This window comes from Myotis brandtii, unplaced genomic scaffold, assembly GCF_000412655.1.
Source record: "Myotis brandtii unplaced genomic scaffold, ASM41265v1 scaffold923, whole genome shotgun sequence".
Classification (NCBI taxonomy): domain Eukaryota; kingdom Metazoa; phylum Chordata; class Mammalia; order Chiroptera; family Vespertilionidae; genus Myotis; species Myotis brandtii.
Genome location: NW_005371804.1, coordinates 2,085,220 through 2,109,218, shown reverse-complemented (window position 1 = coordinate 2,109,218; position 23,999 = coordinate 2,085,220). Strand labels below are relative to the sequence as shown.

Here is a 23,999-nt window from a genome sequence, read left to right as displayed (position 1 = left end):
CTCTACGGCATCCAAGGTGACCGAGGCTCTGACACTGTCGGGTCAATGGTTCCTGGAGCCCCTCACGCCTGCCACCTGCCCACCTGGTTCCACGGTCCCCGCTGTCTCCTGCTTCTCACAGGGACCTGGTAGAAGCCACTTCCTCCCCATTTCTCCCCTCCCGTGTCCCCCTGCCCCCCAACTGTCCACACTGCACTTTCTCATCTTCCAAAGCCAACTTCACTCACTTGGCCCCCAACAGCCCCAGAGTCTGGAGGGACTCGCTCACGCCTGCCCTCCAGCCTGAACGGCTGAGTCCTCCAGTCTGTCCACCTGTCGGACATTCGCTGAGACTCAGCCCAGGGGTCCCCATTTCTCCCCTCCTGTGTCCCCCTGCCCCCCAACTGTCCACACTGCACTTTCTCATCTTCCAAAGCCAACTTCACCCACTCGGCCCCGACAGCCCCAGAGCCTGGAGGGACTCGCTCACGCCTGCCCTCCAGCCTGAGCGGCTCTGTCCTCCAGTCTGTCCGCCTGTAGGACATTCGCTGAGACTCAGCACAGGGTGCCCCTCCCCCCGGGGCCCTGTGCACACAGCTATCCTCCTGGGAAGGTCACACTCCGCCCTACTGCAGGGGAGGGTGGGCCCGTGGTCGCATCACTGCAGCCGGGACCAGCTCTGCTCGCCCGCTGTGAAGGCGCAGTGTGTGGAGAGAACGCTGTGAGCCAGAAGGCAGCTCCCGAGAAGCAACAGTGCCCGGGGCTTAAGGAAGGAGCGCTGAGCTGGTTCTGGAAGATGGAGGGAGCAGCATGTGAGGCTGGGGGCCCAGGGGAGGGAAGGATGCACTTGGCGGTAAATGTTGGAAGAAAGGCCAGGACCTGGAGCTGCGGGCCGTCCTGCCAGACAGAGGTGCTATGGAGGACGGGGGACCATGGGCCTATGTTGGGGCAGTGGGGAGCCATGGAGGGTTCAGGAGAGAGGTGGAGACCTCCTTCCTGAAGGTTAACCTGGTGACAGCCGTGTGCTGGGTGGAGTGAGCGAGATGGAGATGGGACCACTTAGGAGGTTCTTCCGAAGGTGAAGGTGAGAGGAGCTAACACAGGCTCCTCTGGTGCCCGGCGAGTGGAGGGCCACTCGGAGGAGGTCTCCATGGGGACTAGCAGGCTGGCTGTGGTGGCGCAGGAAGGGGAAGCCGGGAGGTTCTGTGGGTGTGCTGCTGGGGGAGCAGGAGGCGGGAGGGCAAGTGAGAGGTGGGGGGGAGAGTGTTGGGCGTGTTGGTGTTAAGGTGGAGGGGGACTTCAGGTGGGGTGTCCGGCGGGCAGTTACAGTTCACGTGCATGCACAGCGTGTGCATGTGTGTGTGAGCGTGTGGGCGAGTGTGTGAGCGTGTGGGCAAGTGTGTGAGTGTGTGGGCGAGTGTGTGAGTGTGCGTGCACAGCGTGTGCATGTGTGTGTGAGCATGTGGGCAAGTGTGTGAGCGTGTGGGCGAGTGTGTGAGTGTGTGGGCGAGTGTGTGAGCGAGTGTGTGAGCATGCGTGCACGGCGTGTGCATGTGTGTGCACGGCTGTGCACTCCCGTGTTTCTCACTGTCTGTCGTGTTGCCCCGGGTGCGGTGATGGTCACTCACCTTGGTCACTGTTTCAAACATGGGGATCAGGACGAACTTGATGAACCCAATCTGGGCCGTAGCTTTGGTCACTTTGTCCCGGTCCATGAAAGGGGCCACGGGAAGGCCTTCCGACTTCTCGCGGTCGCTCTGGGGAGTGCAGCAGACGCGACGTTAAAGAAACACGCAGGGAACTTGGGGGGCTCTGGGGATCACTGTTCTTCGAGGAGGAGAAATATGAGCTAATATGCCGCAGCCAGCCCAACCGCGGCGCGTTATGTAAATCAGTAATAACAATTACCACTTGTTTGAAAAGATGATGCTATTCTGAGTGCTACATCGGGTGTGCAGGGCCGTGCAGGGCCGTGGGGGGAGGACTGAGGGGAGGGCACAGGAGGAGGCCAATGAAGTGGGTCACAAGAATGCGCCGTGGCAGAAGTAGCTTGTGGACACCCCTCCGGCTCATCAGAGCTTCCCCGGCTGCCCCCGGGAGCCCTTCCTGTCTCTGCAGTTCTTGACCTTCAGGCCGTTGTCTGACATGTGAGCCCCTCAGAGCGGCTCGCTTAGTGGTGACAGGCGGCAGTTTCACAGCATTAGCTTTCCCAGGCAGCCACGGCCTCTCAGGTCTGAAATGACAGCCTCGCTCCTGTTTGCTGTGCGCCTGCTGTGAAGGCTTTCTGGGGGCGCGAGGCACTTCTGCCGACCCATCTGTGTCCACTGTGACCCACCTGCCACGATTCAAACTGGGCCTCACGTAAGGGGCCAAGCAGAGCGCCTGGAGGCGTGACTGCTGTGCATGAACTATTCCCATAAAATACTCTTACCTGCATGAAGTATTCTTCTAATAAGCAGTCCACCCAAGGCTCTGCGACTTCCATCGGACGCACCTCGTTAGAGATATCACAGCATTTTATCAAAATCATCTTCAGCTGCAAGAAGAGGCTTGGGGTCAGCAATGGTGCGCAGACCGGAACTCACGCTGTTGGGCTGGACTTGCCCCCCAGGAGCGGGTGGGGCTGTGGACGGGGTTGAGCTCTGCTGCCCCTCCATGGCTCAGCCAGGGCGCCTGTGGTGGGGGCCCTGGCGGTCTGCACCTAGACCCTCAGCCTCAATTGGGGAGAATGAGGGGTATCACTGCACCCCCATAGGATCAGAATGTTTTTCTTTCTTTTTTTTTTAAAGCCTCACCCAAGGATATTTTTCCATTGATTTTTAGAGAAAGTGGAAGAGAGAGGGAAAGACATATCGAGGTGAGAGAAACACATCGATTAGTTGCCTCCTGCATGTGCCCTGACCAGGGCCCGGGCCGGGGAGGAGCCTGCAATTGAGGTACGTGCCCTTGACCGGAATCGAACCTGGGACTCTTTGTCCTCAAGTTGATGCTCTATCCACTGAGCAACACCGGCTAGGGCTCAGAATGTTTTCTCGGCGGGACCTTGAGTGGTAGAACAGCCCATTTAACACGAGAACCTTCTGTCATACGAATATGCATTATGAAGTTCTTGATTATTGAAGAGACAGGAAAAAGTGTAGAGAGGCATCATTAGTGATGAATAATGGAGCCACTACAGTCAAGCTGCTAAATTATTAAAATCACGTTGCCTAAGGCAGGAGGAGATGATTCTAGTCTTGTTCTAACCAGCTGGGAACTTGCACTTGAACTCTCCAGTCCCGTGTCAATGCCTGGACATACAGCAGACCTGCAGGTAATCCTCTGATTGATTACCTCAGAAGGACTAAGAAAAGAATGTTCTCGAATCCAGACCGCTGAACGTGACCAGACCTCCTGGCGTCCATCCTCCAGACCATCTGGACCAATCCGAGGGCCAAAAATGCAGACTGGTCCTTCTCCAGAATGTACACTTTGCTATAAGTACTCTTAGCTTTTCTTTCTTCTCCCGGACATTTCTGGGTTTTGGCTTAGCTGTGTTTCTGGTTGGCAAATCCTAAGATCCTTGAATGAATCTTGATCATTTATTTCTAGCCAAAGCTTCCAGACTCTTACTCATGTGACGATAGGAATCAGAGGTTGAAAGGGCAATAGGAGTGGATAGTGCTGGGACCCCCCCCCCCCCCCCCGCGCCGGGTGGGGCCCCCCCCCCCCCCCCGTGACAAAGCGGCACATTAGAAATAATAGGGTGAAGGGGACCCTCAATGTAAAAGCAGTGAGGGCATAGCCTTGGTGCCCCAACCCCTGAATAGGACGGGCAACCGCAGATTCCTCCTGTCCCCCGCAGCCCAGGGTTAGCAAGACTGCACAAATGTCAGAGGTGGCATTAGCTTCTGCCCCCTGCTCCAGGCCCGGGTCTTCCCTGTGCTAGCCGGGCTCTCTGTCTCTGAACCCGGCCAAAGCCGCCACCCTGCAGAAGCCTCTTCTCCCCCTGCGTCCTTCCAGGTCCTGCTCTGGCCCCTCTCTCCAGCCTTCCTGGCCACCCCAGCCCCCGATTTTAGCCCCCACAGCGCCGCCCTGTGCCCGGCCACATCTTGTTTGTGCTGTTCCCTAGTTGGGTGCCTATCTGGTCCTCCCAGGACACCTGACTCCCTCCGAGCCTGGTGAGGCTGGGCATGCATTTGGTCCCTCGGATGGAGACTCGCCAGGCCCAAGGATTCAGCCAGAGCGTTTCCACCTGAGCCAGCCACGTGAGTGCCTTTGGGACCGGCTGCAGCACCAATGACTTGCTCCAGGCCCAGCGACTGTCACCTGGAATTGCCAGTGTTTGAGGTCAGTGCTGGCTGCCACTCAGAGTCTGGTGCGGGTCCACCCGGGCTGTGGGCCCCGAATCTGCCTGGGCTGCTCTCCCAGGAGGGGGGCCTTGGGGAACCTGACTTGGCTCAACTTCAGCTGAACCTCCAGGTGAGCGCTGCCCTTCGGTCCTTCCCTCGTCGCCCTGCCCCATGGCTTCTTGGGAACCGACCCAGGCCTTTCTCGTCTCCTGTGTGAGGAGTCGAGCTGCAGGCCACAGGCAATAGGGCTCTGCCTGGCAGGCCTCGGGGGGACGCTGCCCTCGACACCAGGCTGGGGCCAGCAGGGCACGGCCGTCCTAAGGGGAGCTGAATCAAGGCTTCAGGCCTGGGCCACCGGGTCCCCAAGTTGCCCTCCGAAAGGCTGGGTTCAGCATGTTTTCCGGGCCTGTCCTCTGTGGGAGAGCCAACTTTATTCTCAGGAAACCAGAGCAAGATGAATCGCCTTCACCCGCTTACTATCCTCACACCAGAATGAGGGGAGCGTGCAAAAACGCTGCCGGTAGCCACGACGGAGCTTTACCAGGGGAGGTTCCCAGCAGGCGGCCTTCCTGGTGAGACTGGGACCTTTGAAAACCAGCTTTATCGGCATCTCCCCCCAAGGCAAGTAGCAGTTGTGGTTTCTCGGTTTCTGGTCTGAGCTGGAGGAAGGACTCCCTCACCAGCTCCCCCACCCCCGAGGTGAAACCAGCCTACTCACCAGGGTCATGTGCTCCTCGTTGCTGTAGTCGAAGTTCTCCATCTTCTCTTTGAAGGAATCCATGATCTCTGCGTGCCTGGCCATGTCAGTGGCCAAGATTAATGTGATCATGCCCTGAAGAGCGAAAGAGCAAAGCATGAACACCGGGCAAATCCCAAGGATTCCCCATTGAGCGCCGACTGTGTGCTGAGCCCTCTGCACACACCAAGCCAATGAGTCCTCATGCCAGCCCTGTGTGTGTCTAGGAATCACTGTCCTCATTTTCATTTTATTCATTATTATTATTTTTGTTAATCCTCACCTGAGGATATTTTTCCATTGATTTTTAGAGAGTGGAAGAGAGAGGGAAAGGCAGAGAGGAACATTGATGTGAGAGAAACACATTGATTGTTTGTCTCCTCCACGAGCCCTGCCAGGGCCTGGGAACCTGTAACTGCGGTACCGGCCCTTGACCTGCATCGAACCCCGGACCCTTTGGTCCACAGGCCTACGCTCTATCCACTGAGCCAAACCAGCTAGGGTGCTGTGTTCACTTTTAGATACAGAAGCTGACATTTGACGAGGCCGAGGGCCCTGCCCAGGCTGCAGGGGGAGGGTGGAAGCCTGGCGTTCAGACCCAGGTGAGCCTGACCCCTCCCCCTGCGCTGTGTGTGCGAAGCAGCAGCAGCCACACCAGGTCTCCCAGGACAATGTCCTCATGGATGGCAGCTTGGCCGCGGACAAAGGCTTCCCCGCGGTTTAGTCGTCTAGGCCTGTGGTGTGTGCCTTCCAGATCTTGTTGGAGGTCAATGACCGATTTTCCAAGGGTATTTTTCCCCTGTTATCTAATCTGTATGTGATGACATGTGTACCTATTGCTTGGGAGTGATCAAAGTCTGACTATGTACAATAGCATTCTTCTATGAACGAATTTGTAAATGAGTTTTTAATATAAATAATCCATTACCTTACTAATCAGATGTTGGCTTAAAAGTAACATAATTCAAAACCATGACCATCTGACCATCCATCCATCCACCAATCCATCCATGCAATCCACTCATCCACCCATCAATTTATCCATCTAACTTGTCCATCTGTCTGTCCGTTGGTCTGTAGATCCATCCATCCACCCACCCACAAGCATTTACAAACACACCGCTGTGCCGAGCATGGTGTTCTACTTTTTCAAAAAAAATGAAACCACAATCATCAAATGCAGAGTTCAAGTCACCCAACATAGATCATCTCAGATGTTTGGAGGAGGGGGGCATGACTGACATTCTGAATGGTGCCTTTTCCCTGTGAAGATTTAATTGTGTAGTAGGAAAGGACTTATGTCGTGAGGAGTTAGCCCTCAAAATATTCAATGACTAAATGTTATTAAAAATCAGGACAACTGCCCGGCTGGTATAGCTCAGCAGTTGAGTGTCGACCTACAAATCAGGAGGTCATTGTTCAATTCCCGGTCAGGACATATGCCTGGGTTTTGGGCTTGATCCCCAGTAGGGGGCGTGCAGGAGGCAGCTGATCAATGATTCCCTCTCATCATTGATGTTTCTATTATTCTCTCCGTTTCCTTCCTCTCTGAAATCAATAAAAATATTTTTAAAAATTGGGACAGCTGATTTTATTCTCAGAAAAAGTCTCGTTTGAACATGAAGCGTTTGAGGCAGGACAACCCTGTGTGCCCCATGGCGGACACGAGGAAGATCTGGCTGTGGGGTCAGCCGCTCCTCCAGCCAGGCACTTCCTTCCCAGGGGTCGCTGGGTCTCCCACGAAGGGGCGTTCAGGTGCTCGGATTCTCCACGAGCCCTGCCAGGGCCTGGGAACCTGTAACTGCGGTACCGGCCCTTGACCTGCATCGAACCCCGGACCCTTTGGTCCACAGGCCTACGCTCTATCCACTGAGCCAAACCAGCTAGGGTGCTGTGTTCACTTTTAGATACAGAAGCTGACATTTGACGAGGCCGAGGGCCCTGCCCAGGCTGCAGGGGGAGGGTGGAAGCCTGGCGTTCAGACCCAGGTGAGCCTGACCCCTCCCCCTGCGCTGTGTGTGCGAAGCAGCAGCAGCCACACCAGGTCTCCCAGGACAATGTCCTCATGGATGGCAGCTTGGCCGCGGACAAAGGCTTCCCTGCGGTTTAGTCGTCTAGGCCTGTGGTGTGTGCCTTCCAGATCTTGTTGGAGGTCAATGACCGATTTTCCAAGGGTATTTTTCCCCTGTTATCTAATCTGTATGTGATGACATGTGTACCTATTGCTTGGGAGTGATCAAAGTCTGACTATGTACAATAGCATTCTTCTATGAACGAATTTGTAAATGAGTTTTTAATATAAATAATCCATTACCTTACTAATCAGATGTTGGCTTAAAAGTAACATAATTCAAAACCATGACCATCTGACCATCCATCCATCCACCAATCCATCCATGCAATCCACTCATCCACCCATCAATTTATCCATCTAACTTGTCCATCTGTCTGTCCGTTGGTCTGTAGATCCATCCATCCACCCACCCACCCACAAGCATTTACAAACACACCGCTGTGCCGAGCATGGTGTTCTACTTTTTCAAAAAAAATGAAACCACAATCATCAAATGCAGAGTTCAAGTCACCCAACATAGGTCATCTCAGATGTTTGGAGGAGGGGGGCATGACTGACATTCTGAATGGTGCCTTTTCCCTGTGAAGATTTAATTGTGTAGTAGGAAAGGACTTATGTCGTGAGGAGTTAGCCCTCAAAATATTCAATGACAAAATGTTATTAAAAATCAGGACAACTGCCCGGCTGGTATAGCTCAGCAGTTGAGTGTCGACCTACAAATCAGGAGGTCATTGTTCAATTCCCGGTCAGGACATATGCCTGGGTTTTGGGCTTGATCCCCAGTAGGGGGCATGCAGGAGGCAGCTGATCAATGATTCCCTCTCATCATTGATGTTTCTATTATTCTCTCCGTTTCCTTCCTCTCTGAAATCAATAAAAATATTTTTAAAAATTGGGACAGCTGATTTTATTCTCAGAAAAAGTCTCGTTTGAACATGAAGCGTTTGAGGCAGGACAACCCTGTGTGCCCCATGGCGGACACGAGGAAGATCTGGCTGTGGGGTCAGCCGCTCCTCCAGCCAGGCACTTCCTTCCCAGGGGTCGCTGGGTCTCCCACGAAGGGGCGTTCAGGTGCTCGGATTCTCCAGGTCGTATGCATTCCAGGTCGCTGGGCAGCCGTCAGGGGCAGCAGCCAATGCAGTGCTGTCTCCAGGACTTGCCCTTTACCTGCTTCGGAGAAAGGTTCCCTCGGGCTCTTCAGAACAGCACGTGGCACTTGCTTGCCCGGTGGTTCCATAAACATGGGAGGGAGGCAGAAGCCTGGGCTTGAGGAGGGACTGTGCCGGGAACGGTGATTCAGCGAGGACAGTAAGCACCACATTTAGCTCTGAACTTCCTGGAAGCAGGGCCAGTGGGGAAACGTGGTTTATGAAGCTGTTTTCCGACCGAGCGAAGCTTATCAGGAGGGAGGGTTCCCAGCTCTGGATTCTAGACCCTTTATCAGGTGCATCTTCAGGGAAGGCCACGAAGACATCGAATGGGTGCGGTTTTCATCCATGGACTGTCAGGGTGTGGCTCGAGACGCGGACCTTGGCTCCTGTGCAGTGTCCCAGGCTGCCATCCACATGGACCCGGGGACACAGAGGACCACAAAGGTGTTGTCTCAGGGTTCTGGAGGCCAGAAGCCTGAATCCAAGGTGTAGGAGGGCCCTCCTCCCTCCCAGGGCTCCAGGGCAGGGTCCCCTGCTTCTTCCAGCTGCTGGTGGCCCAGCATTCCTTGGCTTGTGTCCACATCACTCCAGTCTCTGCCTCTGTCATCTCATGGCCTTGTCGTCTGTGTATCTGTGTCTTCTCCTCTTCGGTCTCTTATAGAGACACCTGTCGTTGGATTTAGGGCCCACCTGGCTAGCCCAAGCTAGTCTTACCTGGCGATCCTAACAATGCAGCTGCGAAGACCTTTTTCCAATTCAGGGTACCTTCACAAGGCCGAGGGTCAGGAGGTAGACATACATTTGTTTTTGTTTTTTTGGCAGGGGTGCGGCTACCATTCAACCTACTACATTCCTCCAAAAGGTCGCCCTGATGTCCTCCCTCCTGTGCAAACGTCAGAGGGTGGGGCACAGAGTCACGCTCGCTCGGTGGGACCTCCTGGGCGAGGGCTGTCATTTGTGGTGAGTGGAAGTGTCTGCCTCAGGACAGGGGGCGCTCTCAGCCTCCTACCAAAGCGCCCTGAGAAGTGGTCAAGTCTCTTAGCTGAAGTGGGCAGTGGGCAGACTGGGTCATGGGGTGGCAGGGGACAGTGGTCAGGGCCCTGCTAGGTTGGATGTAGCAGGTGTGTCTGTCCAGGGTCTGCTGTGCACTCCCTGTGCTCCCTGGGCAAGTTACCCAGCGTCTGTGGGTCTCACTTCCTTGTGTGGCAATGGAGAAAGGGCGTATCTCCAAGGATAAGTTCAGTCCCGGGTGTGAACTGCCGTCAGTGGAATCCCAGGTACGCAGGCCAGGGGCGTGCACCTCTTCCTGGGCGCTATGTGGCCTTGGAGGCGGTGGGAAGGGAGGCCCGCTACCCAGGGTCCCTGTGGGCGCTGCTGTGACCAGGAGCTTCTGGGAGCCTCAGCCCGGAGAAGGGGTTCTCTTGTGGTGGTGCTGGCTGTGTCCCCCCAAACTCCCCCTCACCCTGCAGGCAGCGTGCCCCCACCCCTGCATACCTGTCGGATCTGCTTGAACCCGTCGGGCTGCACGTTGGAGAAGATGTTGCACTCGGGCTGGGCGAGGATCTGGAAGGCCACGGCGCAGTGGTGGTTCTCCAGGGGCGAGATGTCGTTGTAGCGCACGGCCAGCTCGGTGCGGGCATTGATCTGGTACCTGGAATTGGGGGTGAGGGGACAGGAGCCTCAGGAGCCCGCACTCGGAGGTGCCTGTGTGTCAGGGCAACACACTGAGGGGTACAGTGCTGCCCGTAGGGGCTGGGAAGCAGTTGTGAAAGGGCTGGTAGAGGCGGCTGCACTCTGCCCGTGCCAGGAACTCACTTCTCCCGGCTCCCTGACTCTCTGCTGCCCCTTGACTGAGATGATCCCAGGTTTTTACAGTCCTGCCAGGTGGACAGCACCCAGAAGTCTCCATTTCTCTGTTACGGTGCCCTGAAGGCGCCCCGGCCTTTCGGTACGGCACCTTGCAGACATTTCAATACGTGCAAAAGGCAGGCATTTGGGAGAAGAGTCAGATGCTGTGGTCCAGGCCCCGTGCTGGCCCGTCACCAAGGGTGGGCACTGAGGGAGTGGGTGTCCACGGGCTCCCACGCCTTAGAATCCATGGTCCTGACCATGGCAGCAAGGTTCTCAGGCACCTTTGAGCTCATTGTGCGTAAAATAAAACTCGGTGCACAGATACACACGTCTGATAGAAAGAAGCCATGCGTCACTGTGAACGCAAACCAATGCCACGCGGTCGGGACTGCGGCGGTCAGGTGGGTGGGACTCTGTGCCTTTGCCTCCAAGAGGCGGGAACGGATCAATGTTCCAGCAAAGCCCCACGGCCCACCGTGCACCCCTCCCACTCCCCGCTCACCCACCCTCCTCTCGCTGTCCTAGCCCTGGCACGGTCCCTGTGGGAACAGGGTGGGGAGGCGGCCGTGGGGGGCGTGGGATCCAGAGTGAGATCCCTGTCCGCGTGGGCATCAGGCCCTGCTTCAGGTACCACCAGGGCTCAGGCCTGTGCAGAGGCACAGCCTGGAGCCAGGACCACAGAGGGTGTGGCAGCCTCGTAGGGTTTGGTAACCTTTAAGGGTCTGCCCCAGGGAGGCCCAAGGCCTTGGACAAAGTTCCAAAGTGGGGAGCTGTGTTCCATGGAGGTGGTGCTGGGGGGCTCAGAGGCCTCTGCTGACGCTCCGATTTGGGGCTGGTCTGAGTATTGAGCTGAACCGAGGGCCCTTTAAAACGAAAAGTCACCATGCACGCACGTGTTGTTGTATCCTGGATGGTCCAGATCGTGGCAGATGGCTGCGGTCATTAGGATCAAGATATCCATTTGGGAAAACTTCTCCTGGATTAGAGAGGGGGGGGATGGGTGAGGAGGGGGTGGAGGGGGGTGGGAAACGAGTGATAAGGGCAGGATGAAGCCCCCTCCAGCCGCTGGCCTGGTGGGAGAGGACCCGTTCCCTCTCTGGGGTGGGGTGAGGGGGCCCACTTGCTCAGTGACTCAGAAGCGCCTCGCCTAGGTGGGCGATGACACTGATGGGCTGGGTGGGTTCCCTGGAGGGTGGAGGAGCTGCTGCGGAGCCCCGAGGCTGGCTGTCCCCTCTGGGTGGGGGTGCGTCCCTGCCATCCCCTGGAGGGGCTCCCCCAGACCCACCTGGAGCCCGCAGAGCCAGATCATGCTGTACATCATCTGGGCCACGCAGAAGCAGTGCCGGAAGTTGTGGAAAGGGTTGTTCCTGTAGTTGTCGTGCACGCAGAGCTGCGGGAGACAAGGGTCTGACCGCCTGCGCTGTGCCCACCGCCCTCTCCAGCTCCCTCGCTAGCCATCCCAGATGCTCCCTGCCCCGCCCTCGTCTGACCCTGAGGCCAACAGTGCTCCTGTGAGGACAGGTGAGGATGGGTGGCCCAGAGGGCAGGTGTGGGGACAGACCTCCAGCTTTCACCGTGGGCTCCTAGACTCAGGGTGTCTGAGCAGCCACACTGGGACATGGACATTCTGCTGTGTCCAGGGCCGAGCCAGGGGGATTACCTGGGTTCCAGTGACTGGCTGACCTTTAATATTTGGTTCTGAGCAGTATTTTATTTTTAAAAAAGCCTGCTATTAACACACACTCATACATGCACATTCACGCATGCACACACTCTCACACATACTACTCACACCCACAGCCACACATGTACAAATGCACACACACGCACCTTTACACAGGCACACCCTCACAGACATACTCACATACACATACATACACATACACTCACACATGCACACTCACATACACGCGCACACTCACACACACGCGCACACACAATACTTACACAAGCATATTCACAAACATACATACACTGACACATGAACACACATGAACACACTCATGCTCACTCACATGGTCCTACTCAAAGACACTCATAACATTCTCACACATACTCATACACATGCAAACACTTGTACATGTACATACGCATGTCTACTTTCCTCACAAACATGCACACACTCAGACACTTTCACACACTCATACATACTTGCGCGCACACACACACACACACACACACACACACACACACATGCCCCTGCTTTAGAACATGCAGATGTCTACTTTCCTCACAAACATGCACACACTCAGACATTTTCACACACTCATACTCATACACACACACACACATACACACACACACATGCCCCTGCTTTAGAACATGCACCTGCACTGGTCTGCCCTGTCCTCACCATCTTCTCACTTCCTGGAGCAGGAGCGCAGGGGGGAGTGTGTGGAGGGGACACAGACCGGCGGAATGTCCTGGGAGAACTCTCATGAGCGCCCAGGGCCACCAGGACGGTGCCCGGATGGCCACTCCCATGTAACTGGATGAAACTGTGTTCAAGAGGTATTGGAGGGGCTGCCACTTACCAGCCACCTCTTGAGCGTGATGGGGTTGATGCTGAAGTCTCTGACCAGGCAGAGGTCGTGGTACATGTGCTCCAAGCAGCTCAGCATCTGCGGGAACAGGAAGAGCAAAGGGTGGTCAACAGCACGCGGGCCGCCCGGCCCTACCGTCCCGGGAGAGGCCTGCAGGGCAAGCCGGGCAGCTTCTCCAGGCCCGTCCCCACTCCAGGCACACCCTCACAGACATACTCACATACACATACACCTACATACACATACACTCACACATGCATACTCACACACACATTCGCGCACACAATACTTACACAAGCACATTCACACACACATACATACACTGACACATATTCACACATGAACACACACATGCTCGCTCACATGGTCCCACTCACAGACACTCATAACACACTCATACACATGCAAACACTTGCACATGTACATAGTCATGTCTACTTTCCTCACAAACATGCACACACTCAGACATTTTCACACACTCATACTCATACACACACACACACATACACACACACACATGCCCCTGCTTTAGAACATGCACCTGCACTGGTCTGCCCTGTCCTCACCATCTTCTCACTTCCTGGAGCAGGAGCGCAGGGGGGAGTGTGTGGAGGGGACACAGACCGGCGGAATGTCCTGGGAGAACTCTCATGAGCGCCCAGGGCCACCAGGACGGTGCCCGGATGGCCACTCCCATGTAACTGGATGAAACTGTGTTCAAGAGGTATTGGAGGGGCTGCCACTTACCAGCCACCTCTTGAGCGTGATGGGGTTGATGCTGAAGTCTCTGACCAGGCAGAGGTCGTGGTACATGTGCTCCAAGCAGCTCAGCATCTGCGGGAACAGGAAGAGCAAAGGGTGGTCAACAGCACGCGGGCCGCCCGGCCCTACCATCCCGGGAGAGGCCCGCAGGGCAAGCCGGGCAGCTTCTCCAGGCCCATCCCCAGCGGGGAGCCCTCCCTGGCCCAGGTTCCCCGAGAGTGAAGCCTATTGACTGGGGGTTCAGCATCCCGCAGAAGGGATGGGGGTTTGAAAGAGCAGTCAGTGTTCAGAAGTCAATGGAATTCTATACAAGAAGGAATAGCAAGCGGCTGGATGAGAGGGAGTGTGCTGCGCCCAAAGGACCACATCAGAGATGATTTCATTTATTTCCACTCACAAGGCACAATCTCAGTGGGTCAACCTCGCAGTCTGATGTTCCAGGACGCGGCTCCATCTAACTCAGACCTGAGAGCAGTGCCCCAGAGAAAGGCCCTTCACTCGCCTCAGGCCTGAGCCAGAGGGTAAAGGGGCCCAGCAACTTCCATCCCTAACACCCTCATTTGCCCCCTGGGCCACTTATTAATGTGTTAAATTTAGTCCAGAAGGTGAGTGCATTCTGGGTAAGTGCCCTCCCCTCCCTGCAACCTTACTTCACTGTCTTCTAAAAAAAAAGAAAAAATCCTGCTCACGTTGAAATAGATTTTGTTTTCAGTCCCAAAGAGGATTTACTGTCACTGTTATCATCTATTTAAATATCGCTCAGAGCTCTGGAGCTAATTAAGCGAGGGAAGACAGATTAAATTATTTTTAATAAATGAAAGTTTGACAAAGTGGGCTTTGCCTTCTGGGAAAGCAGGTCTTAGATGGGAAGCCCAGGGAGACAGATCTGCAAAGTAGGGGTAATGAAGATGTCACCGGGGTGTGCAGAGCTGACACCAGCCAGCGCCCCTCTGCCCAGGGCCACACACCTGTGCCCTGCCCTCTGTCACATCCTCCAGCTGCCCGGTGCCTGTGCAGGCATGGCAGGGCCTCCAGACTGAGGGGCTGCAGCCCCGACACCCCTTGCCCCACCCACCAGCCCATGCGCCGCTCCAGGCAACCCCCAGGAGCTGCATGAAATGATCAGCAGACAAAACCATCTGGTGCCATGTCTGAGGCACGTGTGGTGTCTGGAGCAGGAGTGATGTGGCCATGCATCTGTCTCCAAGCTGGTGGCAGGTCCTGGTCGGACAGCTGGGCGATGGGGAGTGTGGAGGACTCAGGAGGTGACCAGGAGGCCCAGCCTGTGAGCCCTGTGCTCAGTAGAGGTGGCCACACTCCACTTCCCGGCCCCTGGGAGCTCTGACAGTAGCTTGCCGGGGGCAGCAGCAGTGTGAGGTCATGGACTCCTGGGCTGGACCCGGGTGATGCTGGGCACAGCATCTCTCCTGCTCAAAGGGAGAGGTGAACCATCACCACTGGGGGCTCTGACGTGCTCAGGGTGCGAGGTGCTTTGTGGGTGGCCAGATGCAGTTTCTCGGGGGCCAGGTGGGATTTCTAAGTTTTCAGTTGTGACTCTTCAGTTGATCATCTTTGCTGCCCATGGTCCAAAATTCATTGCACCCCCAGATTTGCCAGAGGCCCGGGGTCCAGCCTTTGGGCACCTCTGGTTGTCACCACAGGCAGCGGGAAGAACCAGGCCCCTCACAAATCTCTGAACCACTGAGATGTGCTGGCAGGAGCCCCAGGCCACACAGAGGCCGAGCCCACACGCAGGGAGCTGTCTGGCTCCTCCCACGCTGGCCCTGGTGCTGCTATACGTACACCCCGCATGTACATGCACCCCACATGTACATACACCCTGCGGGTACATACACCCGCGTGTCGGAGGACAGGGAGGCGGCCTTCCCATCATGGATGCATGAATCCTTCACCTCTCAATGTGAGGGCGTGTTCTCTCTCTGGCCACATGACCCTGTGCTCAGAGGAGACAGAAATGGCAGCGATGCCCATACAGGTGCTTTGCCATCAGGGGACAGGCTTCCCCTCTTGCTCCTCGTGGCTGAGGACAAATGACTCCAGGGACCGTGCTTTTTCTCGATGTCTCTATAGTGGTGCTTGTCCACCTGCCGGAAGCAGGGACCTGCACGGTCTCGGCCGTTGCGACCAGAGGTCACACCTCTCTTTTCTCCAGGTCACGCGGCCTCCCACACCCCGTCCATTTCTCACAGTGCATTGATCTGGCAGGTGATGGCCGCTCCCCTAAAATGCCTCCTGCTCCTTCATATCCACGCTCCCGGCCTGCACGTGGCCTGGACGTTATGGAGCACGTGCGCCATCTGGTCCGGTGTTTGCTACGGGACCATCCCTGGCACACAGGCGGCCTCCCCTCAGGCTGGCTGCGGCGGGAGGAGGCGGAATCTCGGGTTTCTGGTCAGTGCTGCCGCGGCTTCCCCTTTGTTGGGGAACAGGAATGAAAGCACAAGCAGGGTTCACTCGGGGGGGACCCCAGCGCCCTGGGAACGGGCCAGCGCTGGTGAACCTCCCTTTCCTGCCGTCACAGGGATGTGGCCGCTGCCGCTCTCGTCCAGGCGGGCAGCTTGCTGGGGGCAGCCTTTCTGCGTCTCTGCTACTGCAAAGCTGGACAGTCCGTAGATTTTGGGGGCCTGATGTCTGTGATGAGGGACTTTCTGTGTTCTTGAGGTTCAGAAGAGACGGGTATGACTGATATGATTTGGTAACTAGACCAAACAAAGGAAACCTCCTTTTTTGGTGTTTTCTCAGCAAAAGGGAAAGTAAAAAAAAATCTTGCTAAGTGCCTCGTCTCCCAGGTCCTGTACGTGTGCCTGTCCGGGGGCCGGCTGCGCCTTTCCCCATAGAAGCTGCAGTGGGGGGGCGGGGGGTCTGTGGGCAGCAGCTGGCAGCTGAGAGGGTGTTTGTGGAGTCAGTACAGGGCCCCTGGGGACTCTCGACGATGATGCTCCCTGGGGGTGAGCACCTGCAGTCAGCACCCCAGGGTTCAAGCCCCTGCCCTTGACTGCCTGCTCCTCTCTGACACCCCCTTCCTGAGTTCTGTCTCCAGGACCCCCCCTGAGTCAACCAAGAGTCAGTTTAACTAAAATCTGGAGAATCAAGTGAAAAAAGCAACAAAAAGAACAGAGAGGAGAAAGGCCAGGGGGAGAGTGACGGGGATGCTTCTGTCACGTCCCCGAGACGCCGGTCCCGGAGGCTCCCTCACTCACCTCGTTGGGCTCCCAGAGCCAGACGTCGAAGGTCGGCTTGCGCAGGCCCTCTATGGTCTCTGGCGAGAGCAGGTACTGGAAAGGACAGGAGGGCGTTAGCCTCTGGGCTGAGCCACGGCCGTCACCTCTGGGGGACGGGGACGTTTCCTCTGTCCCTCAAGGACACCCGTGTACAGGCTTGCAGGCTACATTCTGCAAGAATTCTGGTGGCGGGCAAACTCCAGGGACAGGAATCCCACCCCGAGGCAGGGCCAGAGCGCCCGGCATGCCCACATGGGCGAGAGGGACCGTTCTGGGGTGACGGGGACGCTCCATCCCTTGACTGCGGTGGATGTTCCGTGACTACACAAGTTTGTCAAAATTCACCATACAATGCAACTCACTGCACGTAGGTAACATCTCAATAAACTTGACTTGAAGAAGCAAAGTGAATTCGCGGGGAAAATTGCTTGGCGTAAGTCCAAATACTGGCTCAGAAGTGGGTTTGGGTTTGCTTTTTGCGGGAGCCCATCTGGTTTAGCTGTGGGCTGAGGGCCTCTAGGACACGAGTCAGAGTTAAATCGTCACAGGAAACACGAACTGTGATTTTAGACGTCAGCCAGTCATGGTGTTTTGGGATTAGATATCGTGTTCCCCAGGGGTCATGGGGTTTCGGTTTCCTTTTTTTAAGGGGCCGCAGTGGAGCACTGAGACCCTGTACTTTGGACCTAGGCTGGGCCTCGTGACTCCCTGGGGCTGGAACGTGAGAGATTTGGGTCACATTTTCCTACAGAAGAGACACCAGTATCCATCTGAAAACCCTGGACAAGCCTGGTTGGCGTGGCTCAGGGGTTGAGCGTCCCAAGAACCAGGAGGTCACGGCTTGATTCCCAGTCAGGGCACATGCCTGGGTTGTGGGTTCCACCACCAGTAGGGGGCGTGCAGGAGGCAGCCGATCAATGATTCTTTCCCCTCATTGGTGTTTCTATCTCTCTCTCCCTCTCCCTTCCTCTCTCTGAAATCAATCAAAACATATTAAAAAACAAAACCAAACAAACCACGGACAACCTGCAGGCCCCTGTGAGCAAGCGGGAGCCGAATATCAGCTCAAGAGGGCGCTGAAGGTCAGCTGGGCCGGGGGCTCGTTCACTCACCAGCTGAGGGCTCTGCTGAGATGGGTGAACACCATCCTGAGGACCCCCCTCCCCAATTCCCGGGGCCCTGCTGCTTTCACAAGGGCCCGGGGTCTCTGGTAACTGAGAAATCTTTTGTGACCGAAAAGCAAAACTTCTCATAATAACAGCGTATTGTTCAGGGACAGAAGATCCAAGACAGCAGATTTTTAAAAAATTTACTTAGAAATTTAGCCCTTACCTCCCGCCACAGGAAGCTATGGTCTGGGACCACTTTGGCTAAACAAATGTCAAAGAGAAAACTATTCTGCTTAAGAAGAACAGGTGCGTCCGGCAGCCCATGGCCGTGGCAGGAGCTGTTTCTGCAAATGTGTAGACATTGAGCGGCCAGGCCAGGAGGCCAGGGTGGCCGAGGGCGGGTCTGTGCCCCGGGCTGTGGTACAGCGTATTGTTCAGGGACAGAAGATCCAAGACAGCAGATTTTTTAAAAATTTACTTAGAAATTTAGCCCTTACCTCCCGCCACAGGAAGCTATGGTCTGGGACCACTTTGGCTAAACAAATGTCAAAGAGAAAACTATTCTGCTTAAGAAGAACAGGCGCGTCCGGCAGCCCATGGCCGCGGCAGGAGCTGTTTCTGCAAATGTGCAGACATTGGGCGGCCAGGCCAGGAGGCCAGGGTGGCCGAGGGTGGGGCCTGTGCCTGGGGCTGTGGACACAGATGCTCTATCTTCAGAGGCAGAATTTCATCTTACCTTGGGATAAGTGGGGACATCACGTTGAGGTGTCAACTTCTTGTTGTTATCCAAAAAACTGTACTTACAGGGGCAGCTGGTCCTAGGGGGGTAAGCAAAGGTTAGTTCTGGCGCCGTTGCTTCAGTCTGGGTGTTCACGTGGGCAGGGACTGTGGGCACCTCCTCAGAGCAAAACAAACTGCAAACCCCATGCCAAGCCCAAAGCAAACCCTACAGACACCCTTGGTCGTATCTGTTGTGGGAGGATAAGTCATAAAGCCAGAGACATCTCATCGCTAACCCCCAGGGCCCCTGCTGGGCCTCCGCAGGTACAGTGGGCTCTTGGAAACATGGGTCTGCATTACAGATAAGCTCCTAAAAACTTTTTAAAATGATGAAAGCAAAGCATGTTCCTTCCATAAAATTCAACCAACACAGAAGTAAAGTAAAATAAAAAAAAAATCGAAGTTCCTACGTCACCCCCTCCTTTCCTGTTAAGTCGAACACCCTGGGAATCCCTGCTGCGGTGTGGGGTATTCTTCCGGAACATCCTGGGCCTGGACACACACGGACAGCCCCGTGCTTTCTTTTTTTTTTCTTTAAATATATATAAAACCAGAGACATCTCATCGCTAACCCCCAGGGCCCCTGCTGGGCCTCCGCAGGTACAGTGGGCTCTTGGAAACATGGGTCTTCATTACAGATAAGCTCCTAAAAACTTTTTAAAATGATGAGAGCCAAGTGCGTTCCTTCCATAAAATTCAACCAACACAGAAGTAAAAAAATAAATAAAAATATCGAAGTTCCTACTTCAACCCCTCCTTTCCTGTTAAGTTGAACACCCTGGGAATCCCTGCTGCGGTGTGGGGTATTCTTCCGGAACATCCTGGGCCTGGACACACACGGACAGCCCCGTGCTTTCAAACAAAGGTGGGATTGTACAAACGTACTCCTCGGCCGCTAGCTGTTTTCACCTAACGCACCACAAACCTGCTGGTGTTGCTTCACAGAGCCCAGCCTTGTTAAAAGCAAGCCCTTCTCCGGTGCCCGGGGGTGTGGCCGCACTGCACGCTATCAATCCGGCCCCCAAGACGACTTCAGGATGCCCCCAATTTTCCCATCACATACGTGCTGACAGGTGGATCTGCTACCTGGCTCGGTCTTCGTCATTACTCAATGTCAAGGTGTCCCACATAAGAACAGAAGGAAAGGAGCCAGGTGTGATCTGGATAGAAAGCCACCCTCCGGTATCGGGGACAGTGTGCTGGCCCGTGGGGTCGTACCCGGGGCTGGACGTGGAGGGCCACCCCAGGAGATCTGGCCGCTCCGTGGCCCCCTCCCCACCTGTGGACCTTAACTTTCTTGTATGTGAACGTGCTCTCCATCCTCCCGCTGATGGGGAGCACAAGGGGGTGGGGGTGTCTGCACCCCTCTGAGATTCTCAGGCTGGTGGGCGGGAGCCAGCCCATCAACGTGCCGCAGTAGCAGCTCGTGCGGTTTGTGGGAGCCATTGACGGCCGTACAGTAAGAGCCATGAAGAAATGCACACCCTTTCAGCTCGAATGTCTACTCTGGGGGATTCACCTTAAGAGAAGAATTAGACACAAGCAAACAGCTCTGTGCACAAAGGTATTCATCGTGTAAAAAACACCGAACCGAACGAGAAGTGACTTAAATGGCTCCAAATAGAAACTAATTGAAGCCATTTTGGTACGGTGTGATCTTTAAGATAATTGAGAAAGCGATGTGAGGTGAGGAAAGTTAGGGTGAAAAGAGAAGTGTCGCCCACAGCAGGTACTGAACCGGAGTGCGGAAATACTCTCCCAGGCGCGAGCAAACACGCTCACGGTGGGTGGACAGCGAGCCGGCGCTGTGCCCTCTGGAAGAAGGGGTGAGCCACGTGTGGGTTAAATCTGACCTATTTCTCTCTCACAATGCTGTGTGTGAAAAAATTAAACATAGTATTTCTTGTTTTTTCATATGCAAAAAACCCCACAAAACTTATGTGAAATCAGTGTCCGCATGTGAATTGGGGGCCTTGTGGCTGCTGTCATTTTGGCGATTCACCCCCACATCAGGTTAGTCTGATGGCTTTATAAGGAGGCTGTGCTGCTTGCAAACTCAGGATAATCAAGCTATTTTCTTTCTGAAAAAGGAGCCCTCGGTACTATTTTCTTGGCATGCTGCTACTCCTCCCCTCAACTCTACGCTAATAGGAGCAATCAGAGTTGCTGTGACAGCTTCCTGCGTGAAGGGGGTGTAACAAAAGAGTAACAAAGTGAACCAATAGAAGGTCCCAACCACATGATTTCCATGTCACCCTGCGAAGGAGAAATGCCATTTGCACATTCCTGAGCAGTGCTGAACTTCGTCTGTGCACTTAAGAAAAGAGATAACGTTATCATGACCTTTTTTCTGCTTTTACCCCCTTTTGTATAAATACCCACGCACGTGCCGTGTAGGTGAGTTGTGTACATTTGCCAGGAGGGCTGTGGCAAGAGGGCTGGACAGCTGGAATCCAGCTGCTTCCTCAAAAATCCAAGCATTGGCAGTGTCTGCTGGGTGCCTGGCAACTTGTGCCAGGGCCTCTCCACCTCGCCAGGCGGCCCTGCCTGCTCCCTCTGCACCCAGTTGCCATGGGAACCAGCATCCTCCAGCTGATAGAGCAGCTGGCATGATGCCTTTCCTTTTCATTCTATTTGGAGCGTGTTTTTCTTTTCATTTCCTGGGCTCTCAGCCTCCACTCCCCTGGGGCTCACACCATTGGTCAAGGCCATTTGTTGGAGATGCAGTTGAGATTACAGACCCCAGAGCCCTCAGATGCCACTCATGCTCCTGCAGCCCTCCCCGGCCCCGAGTCAACCAGCAAGCTCCACCCTGTGGCCTAAATTCCAGCAGGCCACTGGACCTCTTCCCTCGTGGGGGGAAAAAAGAGAAACCCCAAGGTGTGTGTCACCGGGGAGGGCAGCCTATTCTGGGGGTGTCTGTGAGCCTGCCCACTACCTGGCTGCTGTCTGCTGCTCCCCGAGAGGAAAAGGAGGCCTGGTGCGTGCAGACCTGGCCCCAAGGCCCTGTCAGGGGTGCTGTGTGGGTGGACCTGGGTCGGCACTTCAGGCTCATTAGCCTTTGGTTCGTGGGGACAGAGTGGGGCTCGCCCGGCAGGTGCCTTTGTCCTATCTGCCCCCCCAGAGAGGCAGGGCAGGGTGGACATCATGGGAAGAGCTACTCAGAGGTGCAGTTTCTCCCCCAGCACTGCAGGGGGGTCCCACTTAACAGGCCGGGTCCCTGGGGACGCTGAAATGACACCCCTGCTGATAAAAATGCAACCCTGCTGCCAACAGGGACAGGAGAGAGTGCCAGCCACGGCCTGTTCCACTCCTCCTTCTGTTTCCCATAAAGAAAAGGGAAGGCTGTTCTCTCTGGCACAGAAGGGGCTGTGAGCTCCTGGGCCCGGCCTGGGTGGTAGGGGTTGGGGGGTGATGCTGCTGAGGACTCGACCTGAGCCCAGGACATGGACTCTTTGTTCTAAGTGTGTCGTGACATTTGAGATCCGCCCCCTGCCCCCACCTGTCTTTGATGGAGGAGTCACTTTTACCCCCTCTTGTCTCTTGCCTCTGTGGGCTGCTGTGCAACTGTCTGTTGAGAATATCGCCTTTGGAGCCCAGGACGCTGGACATCTTCTCTTTGGATTATGGAGCTGTGAGTTCTAGAATGTGCTTCTCTGGGGGGGCGGTGCCTTACTGGGGTGAGCCCCAGCGCTCACCACACCTCAGCTCAGCCCGCCCTGCCCCAGAGCGGGGCCTGCAGGTGACATCTTGTCTCTGGGCCCCAGGCTGGCTTCCTCTCACGGGCTCTGAAATCAGGTGTATTTTCCCCCTGTGGTGTGTTGTGGGTTGAGCTGTATCCCCCAAAGGTCACATGTTAAAGTCCTAGCTCGGGGACCGTGTGCCTTCATTTGGAAACAGGGCCGTTACTGATGTGCTCAGCTAACACGGCCAATGGGAGCAGGGTGGGCTCTAATTCACTAGGACTGGTCTCCTTTTTAAAAAGGGAACATTGGACACAGATATATACACACAGGGAGGCTGCCATGTGAAGACAGAGACGGGAGTAATGTCTCTACAGTCCAGGGAACCCCGAGGATTGCCGGCACCGCCAGGGCTGGGAGAGGCCTGGGACAGAGCCTGCAGGGGAGCGTGGCCGTACTGACACCTTGATGCCAGACCTCTGGCCTCTAGAACTATGACAGGATACATTTCTATTGTGTTAAGCCCTCCAGTTTGTGGTATTTTGTTATAGCAGCCACGGGAAACTCATACAACTTGGACAACATCCTGTTCTTTCTCCTGCAATCTGACCCGCAGGACCGCGCAGGCCAGAAAGCCCACCGTGAGCGCCACACCCTTCCTGTCCCGCCTCACTTCTACCGAAGGGCGGGAGGTGGAGGAACGAGGGTGCTGGGCCGTGGATGGGGCGAGACCCGCGAGGCTGGGCTCAGGATCTGCCCTGGCGCTTTGAGCAGGTGGCATTAGGTCATGGGAGAAGGGACAAGAGGCCACAGATGTCTAGTGCTCTGTGGGCTCCATGGACAAAGCTGTTTGTGGGTGAGTGATGCCCACAGAGGTGGGAAGGAACCAAGGGGCACCATTCCAGCTCAAGAGACACGCCCTCTGGACAGGGGCTTCTCCCGCCCACTGTACAGACCAGGGGCAGAAGCAGAGCCAGAGACCAGAACTCGAGCTGAGCCCTCTTCCCTCCGATGCTGCTGGGTGACTGGAAAGGCCACCTGTGCTGGACCCACATCCCCTTCCAAGGTGACCTGCTCCACCTGGCCCTGGGCAGAGGGCAGCTGTGCCAGGTGGCACCACACTGGGCTACCGTCTGAGGCCAGTCAGAGAGGGGATGGGGCTAAGCATAACCAACAGGGCCTGGGCAATCAGGCAGTAGGACTGGCCACAGGATGGAGGTCCGGCGTGTGGCAGCTGGGGCACACGGACAGCCGGAGGGCTAGGCTGAGCCATGGAAGTCCTGAGCCAGGGTGACACCGTGACAAGGGTCAGGTCAGGTCTGAGCGTCCTTCAGCTGCCACACCAGGTCCCAGCCCCGGGGGCCCAGCCCTGAGCAACTCCAGGACTGTTACTTGTCACACGGAGGACGCCTCCTGTCCCCTAAGGAGCTCCCACTACGGGGAGGCGAGGATGAATTATTCTCAGTTTCCTGTGGTCACAAACTCCTCTGCCCTGACTCCCCAAATCAAATGGGATGAGACACCCTGAAATCCAAAGGAGCTGCCACGTCAGCAGGACATAAAGGTGACCTGGTCCCTGTAGGACACAGGCCAACAGGGCTCTGAGCTGTCAGGCTACTCCCAAGCCCACCCGAGGCCGCCAGCCCTGCCAGACTCTGATGGACTGAGTGCGAAGATCCGGGATCCCTTCACCTCCTGCCCCTGGACGACCCTTTAACACAGCCCCCTCCCCTCTGCTAAGCAGGCTGCACTCAGCGT

At 55.7% G+C, this 23,999-nt stretch overlaps 1 protein-coding gene across 1 annotated transcript in view; it reads right to left on the bottom strand.

Moving 5' to 3' along the window:
- Window positions 1–23,999, bottom strand: part of PDE9A (phosphodiesterase 9A) — a 61,954-nt gene that overhangs the window by 3,538 nt on the left and 34,417 nt on the right. Inside the window, exons 8-17 of the mRNA XM_014532909.1 lie at window positions 18,515–18,596; window positions 16,649–16,723; window positions 13,413–13,499; window positions 11,408–11,512; window positions 11,016–11,098; window positions 9,766–9,922; window positions 5,029–5,142; window positions 2,411–2,515; window positions 1,516–1,736; window positions 988–1,196 (exon numbers count right to left, since the gene is read on the bottom strand). Coding sequence (XP_014388395.1) covers window positions 988–1,196; window positions 1,516–1,736; window positions 2,411–2,515; window positions 5,029–5,142; window positions 9,766–9,922; window positions 11,016–11,098; window positions 11,408–11,512; window positions 13,413–13,499; window positions 16,649–16,723; window positions 18,515–18,596 — 1,238 coding nt within the window. The remainder of the gene's footprint in view (window positions 1–987; window positions 1,197–1,515; window positions 1,737–2,410; window positions 2,516–5,028; window positions 5,143–9,765; window positions 9,923–11,015; window positions 11,099–11,407; window positions 11,513–13,412; window positions 13,500–16,648; window positions 16,724–18,514; window positions 18,597–23,999) is intronic.